The sequence below is a fragment of the Octopus sinensis genome, linkage group LG17 (assembly GCF_006345805.1).
Source record: "Octopus sinensis linkage group LG17, ASM634580v1, whole genome shotgun sequence".
Lineage (NCBI taxonomy): Eukaryota > Metazoa > Mollusca > Cephalopoda > Octopoda > Octopodidae > Octopus > Octopus sinensis.
This window is the reverse complement of record NC_043013.1, coordinates 25,606,568-25,630,512: the sequence shown is the minus strand read 5'-3', so window position 1 is coordinate 25,630,512 and position 23,945 is coordinate 25,606,568. Positions and strand designations below refer to the sequence as shown.

General features: G+C 39.4%; 1 protein-coding gene across 2 annotated transcripts in view; it reads right to left on the bottom strand.

The window, feature by feature from the left end:
* LOC115220779 (protein virilizer homolog) overlaps nt 1-23,945 on the bottom strand; it is a 110,723-nt gene that overhangs the window by 44,433 nt on the left and 42,345 nt on the right. For both annotated transcript variants that reach the window (XM_029790927.2, XM_036510461.1), the window contains exons 6-12: nt 22,899-23,930; nt 19,314-19,402; nt 17,787-17,867; nt 15,453-15,542; nt 6,757-6,905; nt 4,842-4,921; nt 2,121-2,281 (exon numbers count right to left, since the gene is read on the bottom strand). In XM_029790927.2, the coding sequence (XP_029646787.1) occupies nt 2,121-2,281; nt 4,842-4,921; nt 6,757-6,905; nt 15,453-15,542; nt 17,787-17,867; nt 19,314-19,402; nt 22,899-23,930 (1,682 nt within the window). The remainder of the gene's footprint in view (nt 1-2,120; nt 2,282-4,841; nt 4,922-6,756; nt 6,906-15,452; nt 15,543-17,786; nt 17,868-19,313; nt 19,403-22,898; nt 23,931-23,945) is intronic.

The following is a 23,945-nucleotide window of genomic DNA, read 5'->3' as shown; positions in this document are numbered from 1 at the left end:
AACAAATGCATGAATTAAGATGAGCTTTATAATCCTTTAAACAGTTGTGGAATTTCTTGCTGTACTGCCAAGGATTTGGAACAGCATATCTAAACTATATTCCACAGTAAGACTATTTGCTTATAACATGCATGTGAACAAACTGCAGAATAGCATTGGTTGACATAAATTTACACCTGCTGCGTATTTACTTTAAATAAGATGGTATAATTATGAACAGTCTTATCCATACCAGTTTTTGTAACAGTTGACATAAATATATGCCAAACCATCGTCATACACTGAGTATTGACCTCAGCTGATACAATTACCATTGGTGCAGCCTAGTTGCCTGATGAAAACCGTTGTCATGGCTTAAATAAATTATGGAACATTATTGTTTGATTATCATCATCATTTAACGTCCACTTTCCATGCTGGCATGGGTTGGACGGTTTGACAGAAGACTGGCAAGCCAGGAGGCTGCACCAGACTTCCAATCTGATCTGGCAAGGTTTCTACAGCTGGAAGCACTTCCTAACACCAACCACTCCAAGAGTGTAGTGGGTGCTTTTTACATGCCACCAGCACAAGAGCTAGTCAGGCGGCACTGACATTGACCACGCTTAAATGGTGTTTGATATTTGAGTTTATTTTTATTTAATATGTACCTAGCAAATGAGGCCACAAGAATTTAAACATTCTAGAAGTCTCCCTTTAAGGAAACAGTCTTAAAGTTTAGTCCATTCATTTTATATAAACATTTTCCACATATCTAAGAGATCTGACAAGTTGAGCATTTTTATTTAGCGGATCAAGATAATTTGAACCTCTCCAGGTCAAGCAGCTATTCCTCTACTTTGAGAGGTCACGGTTCTGGTACTACGGACATGTGATTACAATGTCACAGGAAAGAATCTCAAGATGGATTCTTCAAGCTGAAACCTAAGGGTAGACCAAGTGGTGGTTGGTTGGATAATATCCATTTTTCAGTAGATCACATTTGGAAATCCAATCAGAAAACGTAATGAGGGTTACTTCTGACAGGATCTTATGGAAGAAGTGCTTAAGGACTCTACTCCTGTAACCCTCCCAGGAACAAAGGGTGGCAATGGACAGACAGAAGAAAGATAGTTGAAGCAGGTGTAACATATAAGTTATATTAGTGGCCTGCTAATAATGTAAACATAAATCCACAAATTTGTTGATGACCAAATCCACCCTTATACCAGCTGGCACCAATACTTCTGTAGGTCATTAATTCCTGAAACAAATGCCGGTGACGCAACTTCAATAAGAGCAGCAGAAGGTTCATGGTAACAGCAAGAAACAGCTGTGACCTACCTCACTTTTCAATCCAATCAATTAGAGCAACATTTTGTTTATCAAATCTAATATTCATCTTTGTATGTGTGCGTGTGTGTGTGTGTGTGTGTGTGTATGTGTGTGTGTGTGTGTGTGTGTGTGTGTGAATGTGTTGTATCTTTGAAACCAAAAATGAAGCCTCTAGCTCCAGTCAAACCGTCCAACCCATGCCAGCAGGGAAAACAGACAGTAAATGATGATGATTTATAGCAGTTGATATAGAGTGTAACAGTTGAATTCATTTACTGATCAGTAGAGAATGTATCTTTTACTGGGATAGAGTGAGAAACAAGGAGGTGATGAGAAGAACAGGCACGGTAAGTTTGCAGGACATGGTGACTAAGCAGTGGGTAGGGTTTACTGGTCATGAGCTTCCGTTACTGCAGAAGAGATATGCTGCCATTGTAATGGAGTGGATGTCAGAAGGAGGAAAGAGACCGAGTGGAAGACCAAGAAAGATGTGGTACAGTACATTCTGGGATGACAAAATAGTGATGGGAGTTGGCCCAAGTGGAGCTAAGAGGAAAGCGAACAGTTGGGATGTTTGGAGAATGCATGTTGCACCAAAGGATATGAGAGCTACAAAAGAACAGAAACAGAACCACTTTAGCTGTTATCATGCATTTTGCTTATTTTGACTGAATTTACAATTATCTTTAAGTCCCAATCTCAAGAAATAGATCGCCAGTTTCTGTGCAATATTCTTCACAGAATGTAGCATATACAAATCAGTAACAACGCTATGGTGTGAAAATATTTGAAGCTAATCAACTTACAACTGCTTTTGATGCAACAAACGAATCACAGCAACAGAGACTGCTAGCAAGACGGATTCCCATCTTCAGATACCGTACTTTGAAAGCTGTTTCTTGTTGAGTAATAGCTTTCTTTAAATCCAACCCTTCGATACACCAATCCAATAACGTTGTCAGAACATCTGCAAAAAATGAACAGAGACAAAGAATGAAACAAAAAAAATCAATGTGTTTTATGGTTACAAAGTGAAGATTAGTCTGGTTGCTAGATTATGTGGTAATGAAATATTAATTTGTTTATTGCTCACAGAGGGCTAAACATAGAGGGGACAAACAAGGACAGACAAAGGGATTAAGTCGATTACATCGACTCCAGTGTGTAACTGGTACTTATTTAATTGACCCCAAAAGGATGAAAGGCTAAGTCAACCTCGGCAGAATTTGAACTCAGAATGTAGCAGCAGACAAAATACTGCTAAGCATTTTGCCCAGCATGCTAATGATTCTGCCAGCTCGCCTCTTGTGGCAATGAAATATTATTAATTTTTTTGGCATGGCTTGTTAACACTGGCAATGATGAGGTTTTAGCAGGTAAATTAAATGCTACAAATTGAATGTTTAATCCAGAAAATAAGGAACTGCAGTATAGGGGAATGGCTAAGCTACTGGTCACTTGGCTGAAGCGTCATCAGTGGAATGGCTAAGCTACTGGCCACTTGGCTGAAGCGTCATCAGTGGAATGGCTAAGCTACTGGCCACTTGGCTGAAGCATCATCAGTGGAATGGCTAAGCTACTGGTCACTTGGCTGAAGTGTCATCAGTGGAATGGCTAAGCTATTGGCCACTTGGCTGAAGCGTCATCAGTGGAATGGCTAAGCTACTGGTCACTTGGCTGAAGCGTCATCAGTGGAATGGCTAAGCTACTGGCCACTTGGCTGAAGCATCATCAGTGGAATGGCTAAGCTACTGGTCACTTGGCTGAAGTGTCATCAGTGGAATGGCTAAGCTATTGGCCACTTGGCTGAAGCATCATCAGTGGAATGGCTAAGCTACTGGTCACTTGGCTGAAGCGTCATCAGTGGAATGGCTAAGCTACTGGCCACTTGGCTGAAGCATCATCAGTGGAATGGCTAAGCTACTGGTCACTTGGCTGAAGTGTCATCAGTGGAATGGCTAAGCTATTGGCCACTTGGCTGAAGCGTCATCAGTGGAATGGCTAAGCTACTGGTCACTTGGCTGAAGCGTCATCAGTGGAATGGCTAAGCTACTGGCCACTTGGCTGAAGCATCATCAGTGGAATGGCTAAGCTACTGGTCACTTGGCTGAAGTGTCATCAGTGGAATGGCTAAGCTATTGGCCACTTGGCTGAAGCATCATCAGTGGAATGGCTAAGCTACTGGTCACTTGGCTGAAGCGTCATCAGTGGAATGGCTAAGCTACTGGCCACTTGGCTGAAGCATCATCAGTGGAATGGCTAAGCTACTGGTCACTTGGCTGAAGTGTCATCAGTGGAATGGCTAAGCTATTGGCCACTTGGCTGAAGCGTCATCAGTGGAATGGCTAAGCTACTGGTCACTTGGCTGAAGCGTCATCAGTGGAATGGCTAAGCTACTGGCCACTTGGCTGAAGCATCATCAGTGGAATGGCTAAGCTACTGGTCACTTGGCTGAAGCGTCATCAGTGGAATGGCTAAGCTACTGGCCACTTGGCTGAAGCATCATCAGTGGAATGGCTAAGCTACTGGTCACTTGGCTGAAGCGTCATCAGTGGAATGGCTAAGCTACTGGCCACTTGGCTGAAGCATCATCAGTGGAATGGCTAAGCTACTGGTCACTTGGCTGAAGTGTCATCAGTGGAATGGCTAAGCTATTGGCCACTTGGCTGAAGCGTCATCAGTGGAATGGCTAAGCTACTGGTCACTTGGCTGAAGTGTCATCAGTGGAATGGCTAAGCTACTGGTCACTTGGCTGAAGTGTCATCAGTGGAATGGCTAAGCTACTGGTCACTTGGCTGAAGCATCATCAGTGGAATGGCTAAGCTACTGGTCACTTGGCTGAAGTGTCATCAGTGGAATGGCTAAGCTACTGGTCACTTGGCTGAAGCATCATCAGTGGAATGGCTAAGCTACTGGCCACTTGGCTGAAGCATCATCAGTGGAATGGCTAAGCTACTGGTCACTTGGCTGAAGCATCATCAGTGGAATGGCTAAGCTACTGGTCACTTGGCTGAAGTGTCATCAGTGGAATGGCTAAGCTACTGGTCACTTGGCTGAAGCATCAGCAGTGGAATGGTTAAGCTACTGGTCACTTGGCTGAAGCATCATCAATTTGTATCTCATCATTTATTGATTGTATTCAGTCATTTAGAGTTGAACTAGATTTATGTGATCTAATTTCACTCATAAAAGGATATCAACAATGTCAGTGAAACCAATTTTGCTTATTTTGGTTGAAATTACAATTATCTTTAAGTCCCAGTCTCGAGAAAGACCTGAAATCTAGATCACAAAAAATAGATCACCCTTTCTGTGCACTATTCTTCACAGAACGCAGCATAAAGAAATCAGTAACAAAGCTATGGTGTAAAAATACTTGAAGCTAATCAACTTACAATGAATCATACAAACTCTTTGCTAAAACTACTTCGGTAACTGAAATAATTAGAGACTTTATTGATTTTTAAATTTAATTACTCTATATTTAAATTATCTTTAAATTCAGAAATAAAAGGAAAATGACTTACCTTCTCGATTTTCTTTATAGAGAAGATAGCTAAGGCCTTTATCCAGAAGGGAAGGTATTATTTCAACAGCTTCTATCCATCTGAAAATAAATAACCAATCTGATATTTTAAGTTTACTGAACATATTTCACAGTCAAATCTGAATACACTGGTTATCAGTTGAAACTAGCTTTCAACATTATTTCTTCCAGGTCTTGTACGAGAAAGAAATATTTAAAACTGAATTCATAATATCCTGTGTATTAATTAGTCAACTGTGATAGTGTTGAAATACAACTAATTGGTAGAGGAACCAATTGTACTAAGTACTAGAGAGTTATTCACCATAAGATGTTGATGAAGTTTTGTATCAGTTTTGTAGAAACAGAAACAAAATTGGTTTTCTATTCTACAAGAATGATCAGAATGTGTTCTTAACTATAAAAAAAAAAAAAAAAAAAAAGAAACAGAGACTAACAGAAGAAAGTTTATTCTAGAAATTATTTTTTTTTAATTGAGTAATCAATTCTGACAAAGATACAATTTGAGGCACAGGTTCCTCAAGTAAATAAAACCCAGCACTTGATTTGATGTATCTTTTACTTGTTTCACTCATTAAACTGTGGCCATACTAGGGTACCACCTCAAAGAATTTCAGTTAAATAAATCATCTCCAGTACTTAAATTTTTCAAAAGACTTATTTAATTGGTCCCTTTTGCCAACCCACTAAGTTATGGTGATGTAAATACACCAACACTGGTTGTTAAGTGGTAGTGGGGAGGACAAACACTGACACAAGGACACACACGCCCACACACATCAGGTTTCTTTCAGTATCCACCTACAAAATCCACTCACAAGGCTTTAAGTTGGCTTGAGGCTATAGTAGAAGACATCTGCCCAAAGTACCATGCAGTGAGACTGAACCCAGAACTAAGTGATTGGGAAGCTAACTTCTTACCACACAGCCACGCCTGCATATATATACTGTGTAAATGAAAGGTAACATTAACCTTGGGAGGATTTGAACTCACACTGTAAAACCACGTAAGAAATTCTGCAAAGCATTTTGTCCAATGCTCCAACAGTTCAAAGTCAATAAGAATAGTTTTATAGACATGACAACAGGAACCTACTGGAGAAATGTTTTATCTTTTATTTGTATCAGCCATTAGACCCAAGCCATGCTGGGACACTGCCGTGAAGAATTTTTAATCGAGTGAAACAACACCAGTACTTTTTTTTTTTTGTTAAGCCTGCAATTTATTCTATCAATCATTTTTACTGAACCGTTAAAGTTATGGAGATGTAAATACACTGACACTGGTTCTCAAGTGGTGGTGAGGGACAAAGAAACACAAACACACAGATATATACATACATGTGTGTGTGTGTATATATATATATATATATATATATAAATATATATATATAAAATGGAGAAATTATACAAAATGTATAAATAGATGATGATTAAAGCACTGGCACAGTTTCGATTACCTGTTGTTATCTGTAGATTTATTGCAGGAAAATGGATGGAATGAGTAAAAGATTTTATTGGGTACGACACATATGCACACACAACAGGCTTCTCTCAGTTTCCATCTACAAAATCCATGGTTGGCTAAGGTTATAGTAGAAGACACTTGCCCATGGTGCCACACAGTGGGACTGAACCCGGAACCATGTGGTTGGAAAGCAAGCTTCTTACCACACAGCCATGCCTGCTCCAAATATTGACATTCTCTCAATATTTTAATAAAGTTACATAAAATGAAAACAATAAAACTGTTGGCAAGCCAAATCATCAAGAGAATTATATGAAGTAGCAGACAGGAATTATGCAGAACAAAACAAAAAACCAAGATTACTATCTGGCACCTTGTCAAAATTTTGTGAAAATTTTTATTTCCTAAATGAAACTGAAAAACTTACTTTCTTTGGTGTTCAGCATTAGCAAACGTCTCTATATATTCAAGCAATGTCTTCGCTTCTTGGCACATCTCAGCGTTGGCTCCGGACTCCGATTGCTGCCACTGGGCTTTTTCAACTTCAAATGGAGTTAGGGATGGATCCAAGAAATGCTGTGAAATGGAAGACAAAATAGATGAGAATTTAAAATCAATTACAAAACAAAATTCCATGTTTTGCAATACCCTTGAACTAATAAGAAAAATTAAGAAAAAGAAAGTCTGGAATACAAAAATATCAACAAATGGACCTAAAAGCTCACAAGTATATTATCAATTTTCCTTAAACCCCCACAAAAATTAAGAGGTAGAAAAAAAACCTTGGCTTGTTGATTAAAATAGAGTTTTCCTAACATTTGTCTACCGTAAATTAATGAGTGAATAAATAAATATGCAAATAAGCTGCTACTACAGCAGCCATTATCAACATTCTGGGATCTGTTGTTTCATTTACACTGGCAAAATTTCAACAAGAACAATTCTAAAGAGATTCTAAGGAAAGATGATGATCGTGGTGGTGGAGATGGTGGTGGTGGTGGCGGCGGCAGCAATGAAGATGGTCATGATGATGATAGTGGTGGTTGTGGTGGTGGTGGTGTTGTAGGAAGAGGAAGAAGAATAGCTGCTATCCTCCTCCTACTTCTCTTCACCACAATCATCTTCATTTCACATCCACCAACACAATCATCTTTCGTTTTTCACTGACAATGTTTCGCTAATATTCCAGTAAACCTTGCAAAGAACTACACAAGACATAACAGACCAGTCTAGACACATTAATTCTTCAAGAATGCAACAGTTTTGAAATTGTAGATTTTGTTGTTGCTGTTGGGTGGTGGTGCTGGTATCACCACCATCACCACCCCTACCTACACTATGAGGCCAGAGACATTTCATAATTTATGACTACACTGACCAATAAATGGTTAAGATGGAATCTGAGGGAGATTTCAATGTTATTTTTAGCATGTTCAGTGAGCACAGAGAGTCTTGCTTGCTCTAACTTCAGCAGTTTCCATTGATGGAGATGCAAAACCATCTCTAATACCTGACTGGAATGTAAACAATTTATTTTATTGAAACCCACCCCACTTCCCATTGCATCTTCCCCGATCTTTTGAAACTGGGATTCATACAATGACTGCATTAACCATTTAGCATTGAAACCAGTCATATTCAGCCCAAATATCCTACCTGTTTTATGTTCAAACTGACCAGATCTGGCCTCTCACATCTACCCTACAATGCCCTTTGGTCTAGGCGTATGATTTTCGCTTAAGGTGCGAGATGTTCTATGTTCAAATCCCAGACGAGCCCAACACTTAATTTTACTTTGTTCTTTTAGGCGCAGGAGTGCCTGTGTGGTAAGTAGATTGCTTAACAACCACATGGTTCCGGGTTCAGTCCCACTGTGTGACACCTTGGGCATGTGTCTTCTACTTATGGCCTCGGACTGACCAAAGCCTTTGTGAGTGGATTTCATAGATGGAAACTGAAAGAAGCTCATTGTATGTGTGTGTGTGTGTGTGTGTGTATATATATATATATATATATATATATATATATATATATATATATATATAAATTAGTGTACATTTATACACAAAGAGGAGAGCCTTAACAGGTTGCCTAACATACTAGAAAGAACAGTCAAAAAGTCCAAACCACAGTTAAGAGCAATTTCGAAGGGAATGAAAAATAAAAACATTTACCATGTTCTACAGTCAGACCTCAGGTTTCGAACTTTAATTAGCAAATAAAATAATTTGCAAGGAGAAGTCTTCATCGGCGGATAATTTTTCCTACCCAGTATTAATTTTAAGAAATGATTTTAGCAATTTCTGAAGTTTAATCGGAATTTTTATTTGCTGCCGATTGAAACTGTGCTTGTGTGGTAGATTTGAAAAATTATAATATATAAGGATGAGACACATGTTATTTGGTCTCTAATTTCTATGTTAATATTTTGGCGTATCCGCTGATGAGAACTTTGCCTTGCAAATTATTTTATTTGCTAATTAAAGTTCGAAACTTGAGGTCCGGCTGTAAAACACGGTTGTTATTTTCATTCCCTTTGAAATTGCTCTTAATTGTAGTTTGGACTTTTTCACTGTTCTTTCTAGTATGTTAGGCAACCTGTTATGGCTTGCCTCTTTGTGTATAAATGTACACTAAATTTACACTAAATGTACACTAAATTTTATATGAAAATATGTCTATTGACTTTGTATACATGCTAGGCCACTGGAAGAAAAAATTTCTATAATTTTTCCTACCCTATATTAATTTTAAATGTGTGTGTGTGTGTTGTGTGTGTATATATATATATATATATATATATATATATATATATAAATTAGTGTACATTTATACACAAAGAGGAGAGCCTTAACAGGTTGCCTAACATACTAGAAAGAACAGTCAAAAAGTCCAAACCACAGTTAAGAGCAATTTCGAAGGGAATGAAAAATAAAAACATTTACCATGTTCTACAGTCAGACCTCAGGTTTCGAACTTTAATTAGCAAATAAAATAATTTGCAAGGAGAAGTCTTCATCGGCGGATAATTTTTCCTACCCAGTATTAATTTTAAGAAATGATTTTAGCAATTTCTGAAGTTTAATCGGAATTTTTATTTGCTGCCGATTGAAACTGTGCTTGTGTGGTAGATTTGAAAAATTATAATATATAAGGATGAGACACATGTTATTTGGTCTCTAATTTCTATGTTAATATTTTGGCGTATCCGCTGATGAGAACTTTGCCTTGCAAATTATTTTATTTGCTAATTAAAGTTCGAAACTTGAGGTCCGGCTGTAAAACACGGTTGTTATTTTCATTCCCTTTGAAATTGCTCTTAATTGTAGTTTGGACTTTTTCACTGTTCTTTCTAGTATGTTAGGCAACCTGTTATGGCTTGCCTCTTTGTGTATAAATGTACACTAAATTTACACTAAATGTACACTAAATTTTATATGAAAATATGTCTATTGACTTTGTATACATGCTAGGCCACTGGAAGAAAAAATTTCTATAATTTTTCCTACCCTATATTAATTTTAAATGTGTGTGTGTGTGTTTGTCCCCTCAACATTGCTTGACAACCGATGCTGGTGTGCTTACGCCCCTGTAAATTAGCGGTTCGGCAAAAGAGACCGATAGAATAAGTACTAGGCTTACAAAGAGTAAGTCCTGGGGTCGATTTACTCGACTAAAGGTGGTGCTCCAGCATGGCTGCAGTCAAGTGACTGAAACAAATAAAAGAGTAAAAAGACATTGTAGAAATCTTGAAGCTATGAGAGATAATCTAGGATTAACTAAAAACAATGTGAATAGATAAGGATTACATCTGACACAGAAATCCGAATGGTAAAGAGTTAAATGAAATTCTCTTTTATCTTTCTCTTGTTTCAGTTATTGGATAGTGGCCATGCTAAGGCACCACTTGGAAGAGTTTTGGTGGAACAAACTGACCCTACAGCTTATTTTCAAGTCTGGTACTTATTCTGTCAGTCTCTTTTGCTGAACTGCTACTTAACAGGGATGTAAACAAACCAACACCAGTTGTCAAGTTGTGGAGAGGGACAAACACAAATACACAGTTTCCATCTACCAAATCCACTCACAAGGCTTTGGTCAGCCTGAAGTTTCTTTTATGCGTTTCAGTCACTAGACTGGGGCCATGCTGGGGCACCACCTTCAAGAATTTTTAGTTGAGTAAATCGAGCCCAGGACTTAATTTCTTAAAGCCTAATACTAATCTCCATAATATCCCACAAACAGCTGTAAGACTATTTCATTATAAATGTCTTGAAAACTCCTCACAGCCTTGGCTTTTTTTATCTCATTCTGACTATAATATATATATATATATATATATATGTATGCTAATACAAGACCCACATTACACTCCTCACTCATATCATTATCAAACCAAGAGTTTAACCAGTCTGTCCATAACACTTATTTAGCGTTACCCAACACTCTTTGGGTTTTCTAGGCACCAATACCTCTCATACCCCTTGTATATATATATATATATATATATTCGTGCACACACACACGGGGAGGGTGTGTATGCATGAGTGTGCATGTATGTGTTTGTCCCTCTATTCTGATATTGCATGGTAGTTGCAAATGAGTGTCATACAAACTGTTATACAAATGATGTCCTTTATTTCCAGTCTTCCATAAAAGCATGTTTAACCATGTTTGGAAACAGGTGAGGGTTAGCAACAGGAAGGGCATCCAGCCGTATAAATTCATGCTGGCATTGGAAAAGCAGACATTAAAATGATGTTGATGATGCGCTACCACTCAGTGCCCATTCTCCTCTGGATTACCTCTACTATCAGCCAACACCAATTCTTACCTTGATATTAACCCTACCCCACCTCACCTTTGCTCACCTGTTGTTGTCAATTACTCTTCCTTTCACATTATAATTCCCATCATAAAAATGAAAATGGATGGCAGGACAGAAGTGTACTAGAGAGAAAGCTGGGCTGGTATAGTGATTTGATGGGTATGGATGAGGACAGCTGCATCAAGAAATGCTGATCTCTAAATGTGGAGGAAACATCTGAAAGAGGAAGACCTAGGAAGATGCTGGATGAAGTGGTGAGAAATGATCTTCAGATGCTGAACCTTGGAGAGGGAATGATGAAGGCCTGAGGCAATTGGGCAATCTGTTGTGTTTGAGAAGGCCTATCCAGCTATGTAAAATTATGGCTGTAAAGGTGTGCTGTTTATGTCCATGACCCCCCACTACAAACCTCCCCAACAACCCATCCTCCCAACATCCCCTCCATTCTCCCTCACATACCTACTGCACTTAGTATGTCCTCCATTGAATCTCTTCCCACACCATATCTTCCTAATACTCCCCTCCCTCTCTCCTATCCCCACTCGTTACATCCCTCACCCTTCACCTACCATTCTCCTTAGCAATCTTATGAACTCATCCACCCACTTCAATCCCCAACCCACATCACTATATCCACCCACCCCTAACTTGGATGGACACCCCACCACCACCGTAACATCTTAAACATCCCCTTCTCTCTCTCTTTTTCTCTCCATTGGAGGTAACCATGTTTTTCCTCTAATGCAAGAAACCTTTTCTGTCCCCCCGTACCACTCCCTCACCTTGCAAGTTACCAGGTGACCTCACAGCTGCTGGTGCCATGAAAATGGCACAGAGAACACACTCAGACATCCGTCTGTTGAAAGTATGGCAAAGGAGTCAGCAGGGTTTGATACCAGTTCCTTCCAAACCATCCAACCAGGTGAACGTTAAATCATGGTGATGGTGATGATGGTGATAAGTATTTTTTTTATAAACAATATGAATCATGAATATGAATCATATTGTAGTGAATACCTAATCTCTCTCTCTATCATCATCAAATCACCTTGTAAATTGCAAACAAACATCTCTATCAAGACTGATAATCAGGTCATTGACAATGAAGTGACAATGTCACTGGTGATGACAGACAATTGCGTTCAGGAATGCTACTTCCTGACAACTTATCTAATGGTCAATGTGAAAACAGAGGGATGGCCAGGAGGACTTGTAGCTGAAATCATTGTTTGTTTGTAAATAAATCTTCTCCGGTCCATGGTACAAAAATGAAATGAAAGATGGTGTTAGCTGTGATAAAAACAGCTTGAATACATCTAATTACCAAAAAAATTTGTTTTTTGAAAGCAGAAACTTCTATAGCAAAAGACACTTGCCTAAGGTGCTACAGAGTGGGATGGAACTTATATCCTTGTGATTGGGAAGCAAACTTCTTTCCACACAACCACGCTTGCACCTATGGCCATAAACTTTTATAATAGCAGACTGCACTAAAACCTGTATATAAAAACAATAACTTATTAATATGGAGTTTTATCTTCTTATTGTTTTACATCCATTTTGCTGCCCTAATATTAATGACTTAAGAATGACGAAGCACTGACATTTTATTCTCAGCTTGGTAGTTACAGAGGATAAAGATATTTGCTTTGTCTGAGAACTTAACACAATGTCTGCATTGAATTTGAAAACATGAGCATGTAGTAGATATTGCAATGTCTTTAACTTCAGTACTACCACTGCCATCACCACCAGTTAATGTCTATGTTGGCATGTGTTGGACAGTTTGACAAGACCTGATGGGCCCAAGGACTGCATTGTGCTCCAGTGTCTGCCTTGGTATGGTTTCTACACTCCGATGGCCTTCCTAACACCAACCACATAACAGTGTGTACAGGTTTTTATTTTTTCATGCCATCAGCACTAATGTGGGGGGGGGGGCATGCAGCTCACAGGACTACAAAAACAAGGGCAGGTCAGCTTCATGCTAGGGGATGAAGGGTTCAAAGAATAAGAGAGGTAGAGGGGTCAGGACAGGTTCTTGTAGACAATCTGCATGGCTACACACATTTGATAGGAGACGGGGAGAAAGAGAAGAGACAGATGGTCAGTAGGAGCTACAAAGAGACAGATGATGGTGACGAGGTACCCAGGTGACTCCTCAAGGCTGAAGGTGAGCTGATGTAGGTGAGTAGGCGGTTTGCAAGATTGTACAAGGAAGAGATGAGGGGATGGGGAAGCAGGCTGTGACGGTAAAATTTGGGGAGAGTTGAAAGGTGAATGATCAATGAGCCACGAGATAGGAAAGATCTTACTCTATAGTAAAAAGAATGAATAAATAAGCCCATAAGGAAAACCCTTAGTTATCTAACATGTACAAATATGGCCTGGCACTTATTCAGTTATGGCTAGGGTTCCAGTTGATCCAATTAATGGAACAGCCTGCTCGTGAAATTAATGTGTAAGCGGCTGAGTACTCCACAGACACACATATCTTTAATGCAGTTCTCAAGGAGATTCAGTGTGACAAGGCAGTCCCCTTTTAAATTACAGGTACATGTTGTTTTTGCCAGTTGAGTGGACTGAAGCAATGTGAAATAAAGTGTCTTAATCAAGGATACAAGATACTGCCAAAAATTAACCTTACAACTGTGAGCCGAATACCCTAACCACTGTGCCACATGCCTTCACTACAAATATCACTAGACATTCCATACTAGCAGGGACAATGGACATTAAATGATGATTACAACGATGATGATAGTGATGGTGATGATGAAGATGGTGATGATGACAATGATGACGATGATGACAACAATGATGATGACAATGATGATGATGATAACACTCTCTCTCAACACACCAGCATATTTAAAAATATGTAATCCTAGAATACACTGTAGCTGAAAATAAAAGACAGGATGGCCATGGCTGGAAATTCAACCAATTGTAGGGGTCGTTTGACCCAAATTAACCTGGGGCTAAGCAACAGCAAATAAACTTGCAACAAAGAATTTAAATATCCAAGAAGAAAAGCAATACATTTATAACAAAACTAGCAAATATAACCAGAAGTGAAAAGGTCGAAGGTGAAGCGTGTGCACACCATGCATCAGACGAAAGTAAAACATCTGGCATTTTTAGCTTTTTGAAAGTAGGGAGGTGATGGGTGGGCCACAGTGGGGGGAAAGGGCCTTCAGTGTTTCACCATCATCATCATCATCTAACATCCGTTGTCCACGCTGGCATGGGTTGGACGGTTTGACTGGGCTGGTAAGTTGTGCCAGGCTCCAGTCTGATTTGGCACATGTTTTCTACAGCTGGATGCCCTTCCTAATGCCAACCACTCTGAGAGTGTAATGGGTGCTTTTATGTGCCACTGGCACAGGTGCCAATTTGCATGAAACCGGTCTGCAACGACTGATTTTGCTCGGCATGATGGGTCTTCTTCTCAAGCATGACATTAATGCCAAAGGTCTTGGTCATTGCCTCTGTAAGGCCCAAAGAAAAATTGAAATTTAAAAAACAAAAAATTCCGAGATTCATTATCTCTGTACTTTTATTAAAAAAAATAATTCTAAAAAAATGTTTTAAATTAAGAAACCTGGGACGATGGGGATTAAAATTTTTCAAACATGATTTTTGGGCAAACCACATGATTGCAAAGCAAGCTCCTGAACCACACAGCTGTGCCTCTACCTCTATACAAGAAATACTTCTTATTTTACTTTGCCCTTATGAACTGGTCAGTCCTTCTCATGGTCCTGGCAGCCAAAATGGAAAAAGTGTTGCCCTAGAAGGCGGCAAAGGATACATGCGGGAACAACCAGACTCACAGTGTTCAGACTTGGGGATAATCATGCCCACTCCAACAACAGTGAGCAGGGTCAAGGACACTGGAGGTCTCCACTGCCAGAGGATCAACCTCAAATCTATCAGAGGGAGGTCAATACTTCGACAGTTTGCCCTTCCCAGCCTGGCGAGTAGCAAAGCTTAGGGTGGCAAGCTGAATACATCAGGTTGCTGCTGCAGAAAGTGTCACAAAATATGGTATCCCAGATAAGGGGCCTACAACCAGAGAACAAGAAAATTGTCATGTTATCTGTCTTGCCATGCGATGAAATAACACAGCATCCAGATTTATTATTCTCATAATAATTTGGGAAGGAGGAATTTAGCCATATTCTTCAAATTTACTGGAATCATTACATCAAGTTAATTTTTTTTTTAAAATACCCACTAAAACAAATAATAATCACACTGTACCACAAAAAAGAAATGAGACCAATACTTACAGCAAGCGGAGCAAGATAACACTGAAAAGGGTTGAAACTTGATGTGGCAAAATTCCAGGAATCATCAGCGACATCAAAGAATTCAACATTCTGGAAGAACACAAAAGTATCAAGACATCAGAGGCAAGATTCTAGAATCAGTTGTAAATGTTATGTGGTTGTCCAATGAAATAACGTTAAAAAACAAATTAATTGAAGGAGAAAGTAAAACAGAAGAAAAAAAAACTATTCTTATTAAATTAATTAAAAACAAAGCATACTTTATTTAATAACACCAACTGTTTATTTAATTTATTTGCAGTATAACACCTTTAATCAATAATTCTTGATAAGATGGTTGGTGTTAGGAAGGGCATCCAGCCATAAAAACCATGCCAAAACAGACAATGAAGCCTGGTGCAGTCTTTTGGTTTTGTCAACTCCTGTTAACTTATCCAACCCATGCCAGCATAGTAAATGGTCACTGAATGATGATGATGATTTCAAATGCTATGCTTTTATGAGAAGAAAGCAACAAAATTGAAAAGACGGGGAAGCCGAAATGATTTTTAATTTTTAAACATCATTGCATGTAAGCATTACATTAGAATTTATTTACTGAATGGTATAACAGGCAAACTATTTGAAAAATACAAATTATCCACATAACCTTGTAATTGTTTTTAATAATTTGTTCTAGAACTATGAAGGGAAATACCATTATCACCAGCATATAAATTTATAACCTTATGATTTGTAACAAGTTTCATAAGTGCTAACACACGAAACTTTGGCCCTCAAGTCATTCTGGTGCTCCAGCCAAATATCATTAAAAAAATATAATATATAATATATAAAAATATTATCTACTAGCCTTGAAGTCACCCTTTAGGCAGCATTCAGGCTAGCTCCTGTGGAGGGCACCTTTGTGGCCTTCAGCTCCACTATCGGGCCGCTTCATGGCTCTCTACCCTTGTGTAATGGAACTTATTTCTGCAAATGTACTTAGCACTGATCCTGATCATAGTTTAATCAATAAGTGTAGGAGCGAGGAAAATGCAGTAAAAATAGTGGGGCAGTGGGGCCCCATTTAAGCTGCCCTTCAGAAATTGAACCTCCTTACAATACTCTCTGGGAGTTCATGGTATAAAATTTGGTCACCAATGCCATGTATTTAGTTTAAAATGCAGTAAAAATAAGGAGGGAGAATCAATGGGGCCCTAATTAGGTGACCCTTAAAAAAATAGTACCCCTTAGAATATTCCATGGGATTAGGGGAGTTGCTGGTTTGAATTTCGTTGTCCTTGCACCAACAGTCTAGGAGGAGTTAACATAAAAATGTAACAGACAGAGAAACATTGCTCAAATTTATATTAAGATTATATAATTATATATAATAATATCATTTGAAACAGTATATTTGCATCATAGAACTGGGGTGATCTCACACAGATTGGTATCAAAAGGGCTAAATTATATGAAAAACACAAAGAAACATTTTTAGTTCTATGCCTGCCCACACAAGAATGACACAGTGGCACTAAACAATAACTGCTGGTTGTTTGGTAACATTTAAAAAGAAGATTCTACTGCAGATTTCTTGAAATTCTTGTAACCATACCAACAGGATACTGAGATATGATACGAATTTCAATGCAGTCAGTCGCCATGACTAAGACTGTTCATGGTTTTGACGTGACTAGGGCATCCAGCTGTAAAAATCCTGCCAAAACAGTCACAGAAGTCTGGTGCAGGTTTCTGCCTGGCTGGCTCTTGTGAAACCATTCCACCCATGCTAGCATGGAAGGAGGACGTTAAACAATGATTATGATGATAACGAAAAGCTTCTCTAAATAGCATAATAAATCCTCCTCATCATCATCATCATTTGGCATCTGCTTTCCATGCTGGCATGGGTTAGACAGTTTGACTGGAACTGGTAAGCCGGAGAGCTGCACCAGCTTCCAGTCTGGTTTGTCATGGTTTCTAGAGTTGGATGCCCTTCCTAATGCCAATCATTCCAAGAATGTAATGGATGCTTTTAACGTGCCACCAGCATGGGTACGTTTATGTGCCACTGGAACAGGTGCCAGTCACGTGGCACCAGCATCACCCATGATTACAATTTCACATGGATTGATGATTCTTCAAGCATAGCATATCACTAAAGGTCTCAGTCACTTGTCATTGCCCCTGTGAGGCCCCAATATTTGAAGATCAGGCTTCATCACCTCGTCCCCTGTCTTCCTGGGCCTACCTCTTCCACAGGTTCCCTCCAAGATATTTTTATTATTTACCAGACACCTCGACATTTACTAGAGAAAGCTGAGAAATAATGACAAGAACATATAATACCTGCATATCACTGTCATCACCACATATAAGTCCATCATCGTCATCATCAGAACTGATGTCTTCATAACCATCATCAGCATCCTGTAATTAAAGGAAAGCAGAGTAATTCAATAAGTTTAACAAAAAAAAAGAAAAGAAAAAATAAGAAATATCTATTTAGCATTACGTTTCACAAGAATCCTTATCAACACAACATGGTTCCACTTGAGCTCTTACCAAACTTTTGATTCCAAACTGAAATCAGAATTTTCTTATTACTGACCAATTGCTCTCTTTCACTCAATGACTGACTCACACACTTCTCCACCCACCCACCCACCCTCTCTCTCTCTCTCTCTCTCTCTCTCTCTAGGCTTTCACCTCTAAATTCCTTTACAGTGACACTAAATATATTATCAGATCACATGATTACAGGATCGATCAGACTATCAGATGTTGTTATACATCGCTGATTACAACACACTTTGCATTGTTTTAGCCACCTTTCTGGCTAGGCGAGCAGGCCAACATTCCCCCATGGTCAGAAGACTAATCCATTGCAGGATGGACCCGTTTACAGTTGAGTGGACTGGGGTAATGTGAAATGAAATGTTTTACACAAGGAAACACAATGTGCTGCTCGGTCTGGGAATTGAACATGTGATCTAGCAATCACAAGTGCAACACTCTAACAACCAGGTTACACATTCTCTCGTATACAGACTTTATACAGGGTGCAGCAGAAGTAATGCCTTTTCTTATTTGTATTTTTTTATAGTTTTCTACATTGTACAGGATGGTGCATGGCCTCATGGTGGGCTAAACGTTTGGGAATGGTTAAATCTTAATTTTGAGGGGAGGTATATATAAGACGACGTGGAGCAACTAAGTGGCCATCACAATCACCAGACTTAACACCATCTGACTTTATCTTGTGGGGTGTATTGGAAAATCTTCTTTACTCCCTGAAACCAAAAACAATTCCTGAATTAAAACAAGCAATTTCTGTTAAATTTTCTATGATTAATGGAAAAATATGTTGAAATGTGTGTAGTAATGTTGCTGGTAGTGTTCAGCATTGTACTGAAAACAAAGGGGAGCCTTTTGAACATATTAATTTAATTTTTTTTTATCATAAGGAATTACGTTGTTTTCATGGAACAATACTTTATAAATTTCATAAAACTACTGCAACTATTGATTTTCATTAATTGTTTTTTTTTCCATTTTGTTAACTCCTGTAATAAATTTTTATATAATAGAATTTATAAAGAAAACAATTTTTGTACTATTAAAATTACTAAATAAAAGAGGGCATTAATTCTGCCACACTCTGTATTTAATCAATGGTAGTGTGTTCCACTTTGTTGTGAGAAAGAAAGAAATGATAAAATCAACAGGTAAAACACATAGCAGGAGGGCCCCGTGACAGCTGATGCCACTTCCAGCCACCTACCAATCAGACGAACCCACCTCATTAAATGACATGTAAATAATGATGGAGAGACAAAACACTGAACAGATTAAGAGGAGTTATTGAAATCTTACCTGATTCTCAGCATCTGAAAGAAATATCACATTTGGAGAGTGGACAGGTGTGAGGCAATACAGGTCATCTTGGTTCATAGGTAAGGTTTCTAGAGTAAGAAATAAACCAATCTATTGTAAGAAATAAGTGTTAGGCAAAATAATGAAAAATCTGTTAGAAACATCACCACAAGGCCTCAATACATAAGTGAATTCAACACAATGCAAGGGAAAAGAATCATCATCATCATTTAATGTCTGTTTTCCATGCTGGCATGGATTGGATGACTTGACAGGAATCAGCAAGACCAGGGACCACACTAGGTTCCATAGTCTGTTTTAGAAATCAATTTCTAGAGCCAGATGCCCAACCTAATGCCAACTACTTTACAGAGTGTACTAGATGCTTTTTACTAGGCACTAGAGCCAGTGCTATTTATGTGGCACCAGTGAAATAAATATGCCTTCCTGTCTCCTCTACAATTCTGTTTTTAGGAGTTAGTCAGGAAGAAAGGGTATAACTTTGATCTTTACAGACCCTTCAATACTAATGAGATTGACTCGGTTGATCTTTAGTTTGAACATGTGTAAATTGATGTCTAACAGGATTAAATGTGGCCAAGAAGGGAATTCCAGTGGGTTGACACTTTGTGGAAGAAAGACTGGAAAAAAGGAATCATAGTTTGTGGAAGACAAAACAGAAGACAAAATGAAAGCAGAGACGGATTTGCCAGATGGAGAGGAGGTGGTACGCAGCTAGGTGATAAGATGAAAAACTCTAACCACAACAGTGTAGAGAAGCTGTTGCTTACCTGAAAGTCATCTCTGATCGAAAAGTATTCTAGCCAAGATCATCTCATCACACTAGCCATTGTATTCTGCTCTTTAAGATAGTAAAGTGTCATCTGAGAGGGAGTTGACTGTTATTTCTAGCAAGACAAACCATCAAGAGGTAGGCTTGCAGACAAATCTCTAACAGTGGTGGTTTTACTAATTGGATATGGAGATGGTAGTGCCAATGCCACCTGCTGTAGAGTGAAAGTGAAGTGACAGTGTCCCTGTAGATAGGAACAGTGAGTGAGTGTTTGCAATTATGTCTCCTGAGTCCAATTGGGATTTAAAAACCAGCTCGCTTCTAGTTTCACAGTTTTGATGAGTGATCAATCTCCTCTTGGACAAAATGCCAGTCTATAATGCAAGCAACACTGCCAGAGCACCTTAAAATTATTCCTAAGAATTCAGTAGGAAGGAGAATTAAGTGTACTTGCCTAAATATACAATGAAATCTCTGTAATATATTTGATGCAAAGATGTTTAGGCTTGTAGTTGAGTTCCTTAGGCACATAACCGTTTCACTGTTATACTGAGGACAGATGTAATGTTATTGGCATGAGGCAGGGGGAAATCGAGACAACCAGTATCATGCAGCCATTAATGAGCGATTAGTCCAAATAACTTGAGAGGAATTGTTGATACAGGACAAAAACAAAAGAGACTACTACAATCAGGATTAACAACAGGGAGGGATTTTGTCAAAACACATTCTGAAAGCAAATCTGAGTTATTCCACTACAGAATATCAGACAATGTTAAACATATAATCTCCTTCTTAATTTCAAATCAACAAAAAAAAAAGTAAAAAGAGTTTGTTTAAACTCTTCAACAACCATCAAGGTGTTGGCACTGCAGCCAACTTTTCCCCAAATGATAAACACCAACGGCTATTAGTGAGGTACTTTATCTTCACACAATCATTGGATCTCATTTACTATCATCTGCAATGAAATTCACTACGCCGGTGGTGCATAAGAAGCACCATCCAAATGTGTTCAATGCCAGTCCCCTCGCCCCAACTGGCTCCTGTGCCGGTGGCATGTAAAAAGCACCATCTGAACATGGCCAATGCCAGCGCTCTCATTCCAACTGGCCAGGGGCACGTAAAAAGCACCACTCAAATGTGGCCAATGCCTGTGCCACCTGACTGGCTCCCATGCCAGTGGCACGTAACAAGCACCCACTACACTCTCGGAGTGGTTGGCATTAGGAAGGGCATCCAGCTGTAGAAACCTTGCCAGATCAGATTGGGAGCCTGGTGCAGCCATCTGGCTCGCTAGCCCTTAATCAAACCGTCCAACCTATGCTAGCATGGAAAACAGACGTTAAACAATGATGATGATGATGAGAACATCATTATCATCACATTCATTTAACATACATTTTTGATTCTGGCATGGGTTGAACAGTTTGACAGGAGCTGACAAGGCCAGAGGGCTGCTCCAGGATCCAGTCACATGTTTTGGCTTGGTTTCTACAGCTGGGTGCCATTCCTGATGCCAACCACTTTACAGAGTTTATTGGGTGCTTCATTATATGGCACCAGCATAGGTGCTTTTTTATGCGGAACCAGCACCTGCAAGGTCACTAAGGTAGCTTGCAAGAAAAGGACCTCTCATCTGTAAGAGGGAGAGCATCCAAAAGAAGTGGCCGTGTGCCAGGCAAAAGGTTGGAGTATGATAGAGGAACAGGAATAGCAGTCTTACTACAGAGGAGATATTTGGCTACCCAAGTAGGGCAAGGAAGGGGAGGGAGGTGGGAGAGAGTTAGAGAGAAAGATAGAAATGATTTGGAGTGAAAGACAGTGATGGGGAAGGGGCTACCCACAGGAAATAGTGAACACACATCGTTCATGCGTTGAGCCTCATGGAGGCAGTAACGTCAAACCAGGTGAGATCATAGTCATGGCCGATGCCAGTGTTGCGTAACTGGCCCATTAAGAGCACCCTTCAATCATTGGACAATATGCTGTGCTTGTGAAGACCTGTTGAACCGAGTGAAATTGTAGTCGTGGCCAATGCCACATAAAAAGCGTTGGGCCTCATAAAGGCAGTGACAGGCACCAAGACCCTTGGAGATAAACTGTGCTTGTGTTGACCTATGAAGCCAAATAAGACTGTAGTCTTACTTGGCTGATGTTAGGTCAATGGTACATAACAGGCACCTACTGCACTCTTAGAGTGGTTGACGTTAGGAAGGGCATACAGCTGTAGAAACCTTGCCAAATCAGATTGGAACCTGGTGCAGCCCCAGCTTACCAGTTATCAGTCAAACTGTCCACCAAATGCCAACATGGAAAGCGGACGTTAAAAGATGATGATGATGATGATGATGTATATACACACAGAGGAAACGTGAAATATTAGGTTGGTGCATAATTATTCCAGCTTTCTTTTAATAAAATTTTATTCAACAAAAACAAGATTTAACAAAAACATCTTTAAATGATTATTCCGGAGCATATTCACCATCTACCTCAATTACTGCTTCTCATTTGCTTGGCAGATGGTCAGACCATCATTTAAAGATGTTTTTGTTAAATATTGTTATTGTTTTTGTTGAAAAAAGCCGCAATAATTACGCACCAACCAATAGAACCAAAAATGAAGACCTTCTGGGTACTGACTCTTGCTTCTTTTTGAAGTAGACCTTAAATACATACCCATATTCAATTTTAAAAATGCATTTTATATTCAAATGTAGATGAATTTTAAAAATCAAATAAATCAAATTAAATATTTGATACGAGATTTATCAATAAAAAGAACCTACCAGAATCAGGATCTTCAATTCTATCCTGTCTTGGAGACTCTGCAGGTGGAGACCGTGATCTTGTTGGTGAACGAGAACGACAACGAGGAGACTTTGTTCGGTCACGAGTTTCTCGATCACTTAAGTCCCTGCTTTGGTCTCTCTCCTTAAACTGGTCCCAGTCACGTTCACGTGTGGGAGACCGAGAACAAGGATCTTTATCATTCTTCTCTCGAGAGCCATCACGTTGGTTATCAAACTCCCGTGCAGTGTCCGCTTCTCTTGTGCCACGCCCATCACGATGATGTACCTCACGCTCATATGAACTTCTGCTACGATGCTGCTCTTCAAAGAAATCAGATGTGTCAATGGGTTCTTTCGATTCAGAACAGAGTTCGTTGAAGTCTCCTCGGTAGGTTCTGTCAGTCTGATCAGCTGTAGAATCTCTTTGACTAAAAGCCTTGTGGCTGTCTCCAGTAAATTCCCTTTGGCTGGCTGAGTATTCCTGTGTTGGAATATCTTGTGAAGAGGAAGGTCTGTGATCAAAGAGTTCTTCAGTTTGATGATAGACATCTGAAGATCTGTGAGGAAGGGGTAAGAGAGGGGTTTGGGTGGGTGCAGTATGTGACTGGGATGGAGGGTGGACAACTGTACTCGACTGCTGTGTCTTCTGCTGCTGCTGTTGCTGCTGCTGAGATGATGCCACTTGTTGCTGCTGTTGTTGTTGCTGTTGTGGTTGCTTGCTCGGCTGTACCTGGGAGCTCGGTTGCTGAGATGACGGCGGTGGCACTTGAGTTTGCCCTTGCCCACTTTGTTGGCCCACTTGTTGAACTGCTTTAGACTGTTGGCTTGGCTGCACCATTTGTTGTTTCTGCTGCTTCTGTTGTGCTTGTGCTTGCTGCTGCTGAGCCTGTTGTGCTTGCTGCTGTGCATGCTGCTGTTGTTGAAGATGCTGCATCTGTTGTTCCACCTGTTGTTGGATGTAATCCAAAGGATGTTGTTGCCTAGGTTCCCATTCTGACTGTTTGTCTGACTGTGAATGGTTCTCCAATGCTGAACATGTAAAAA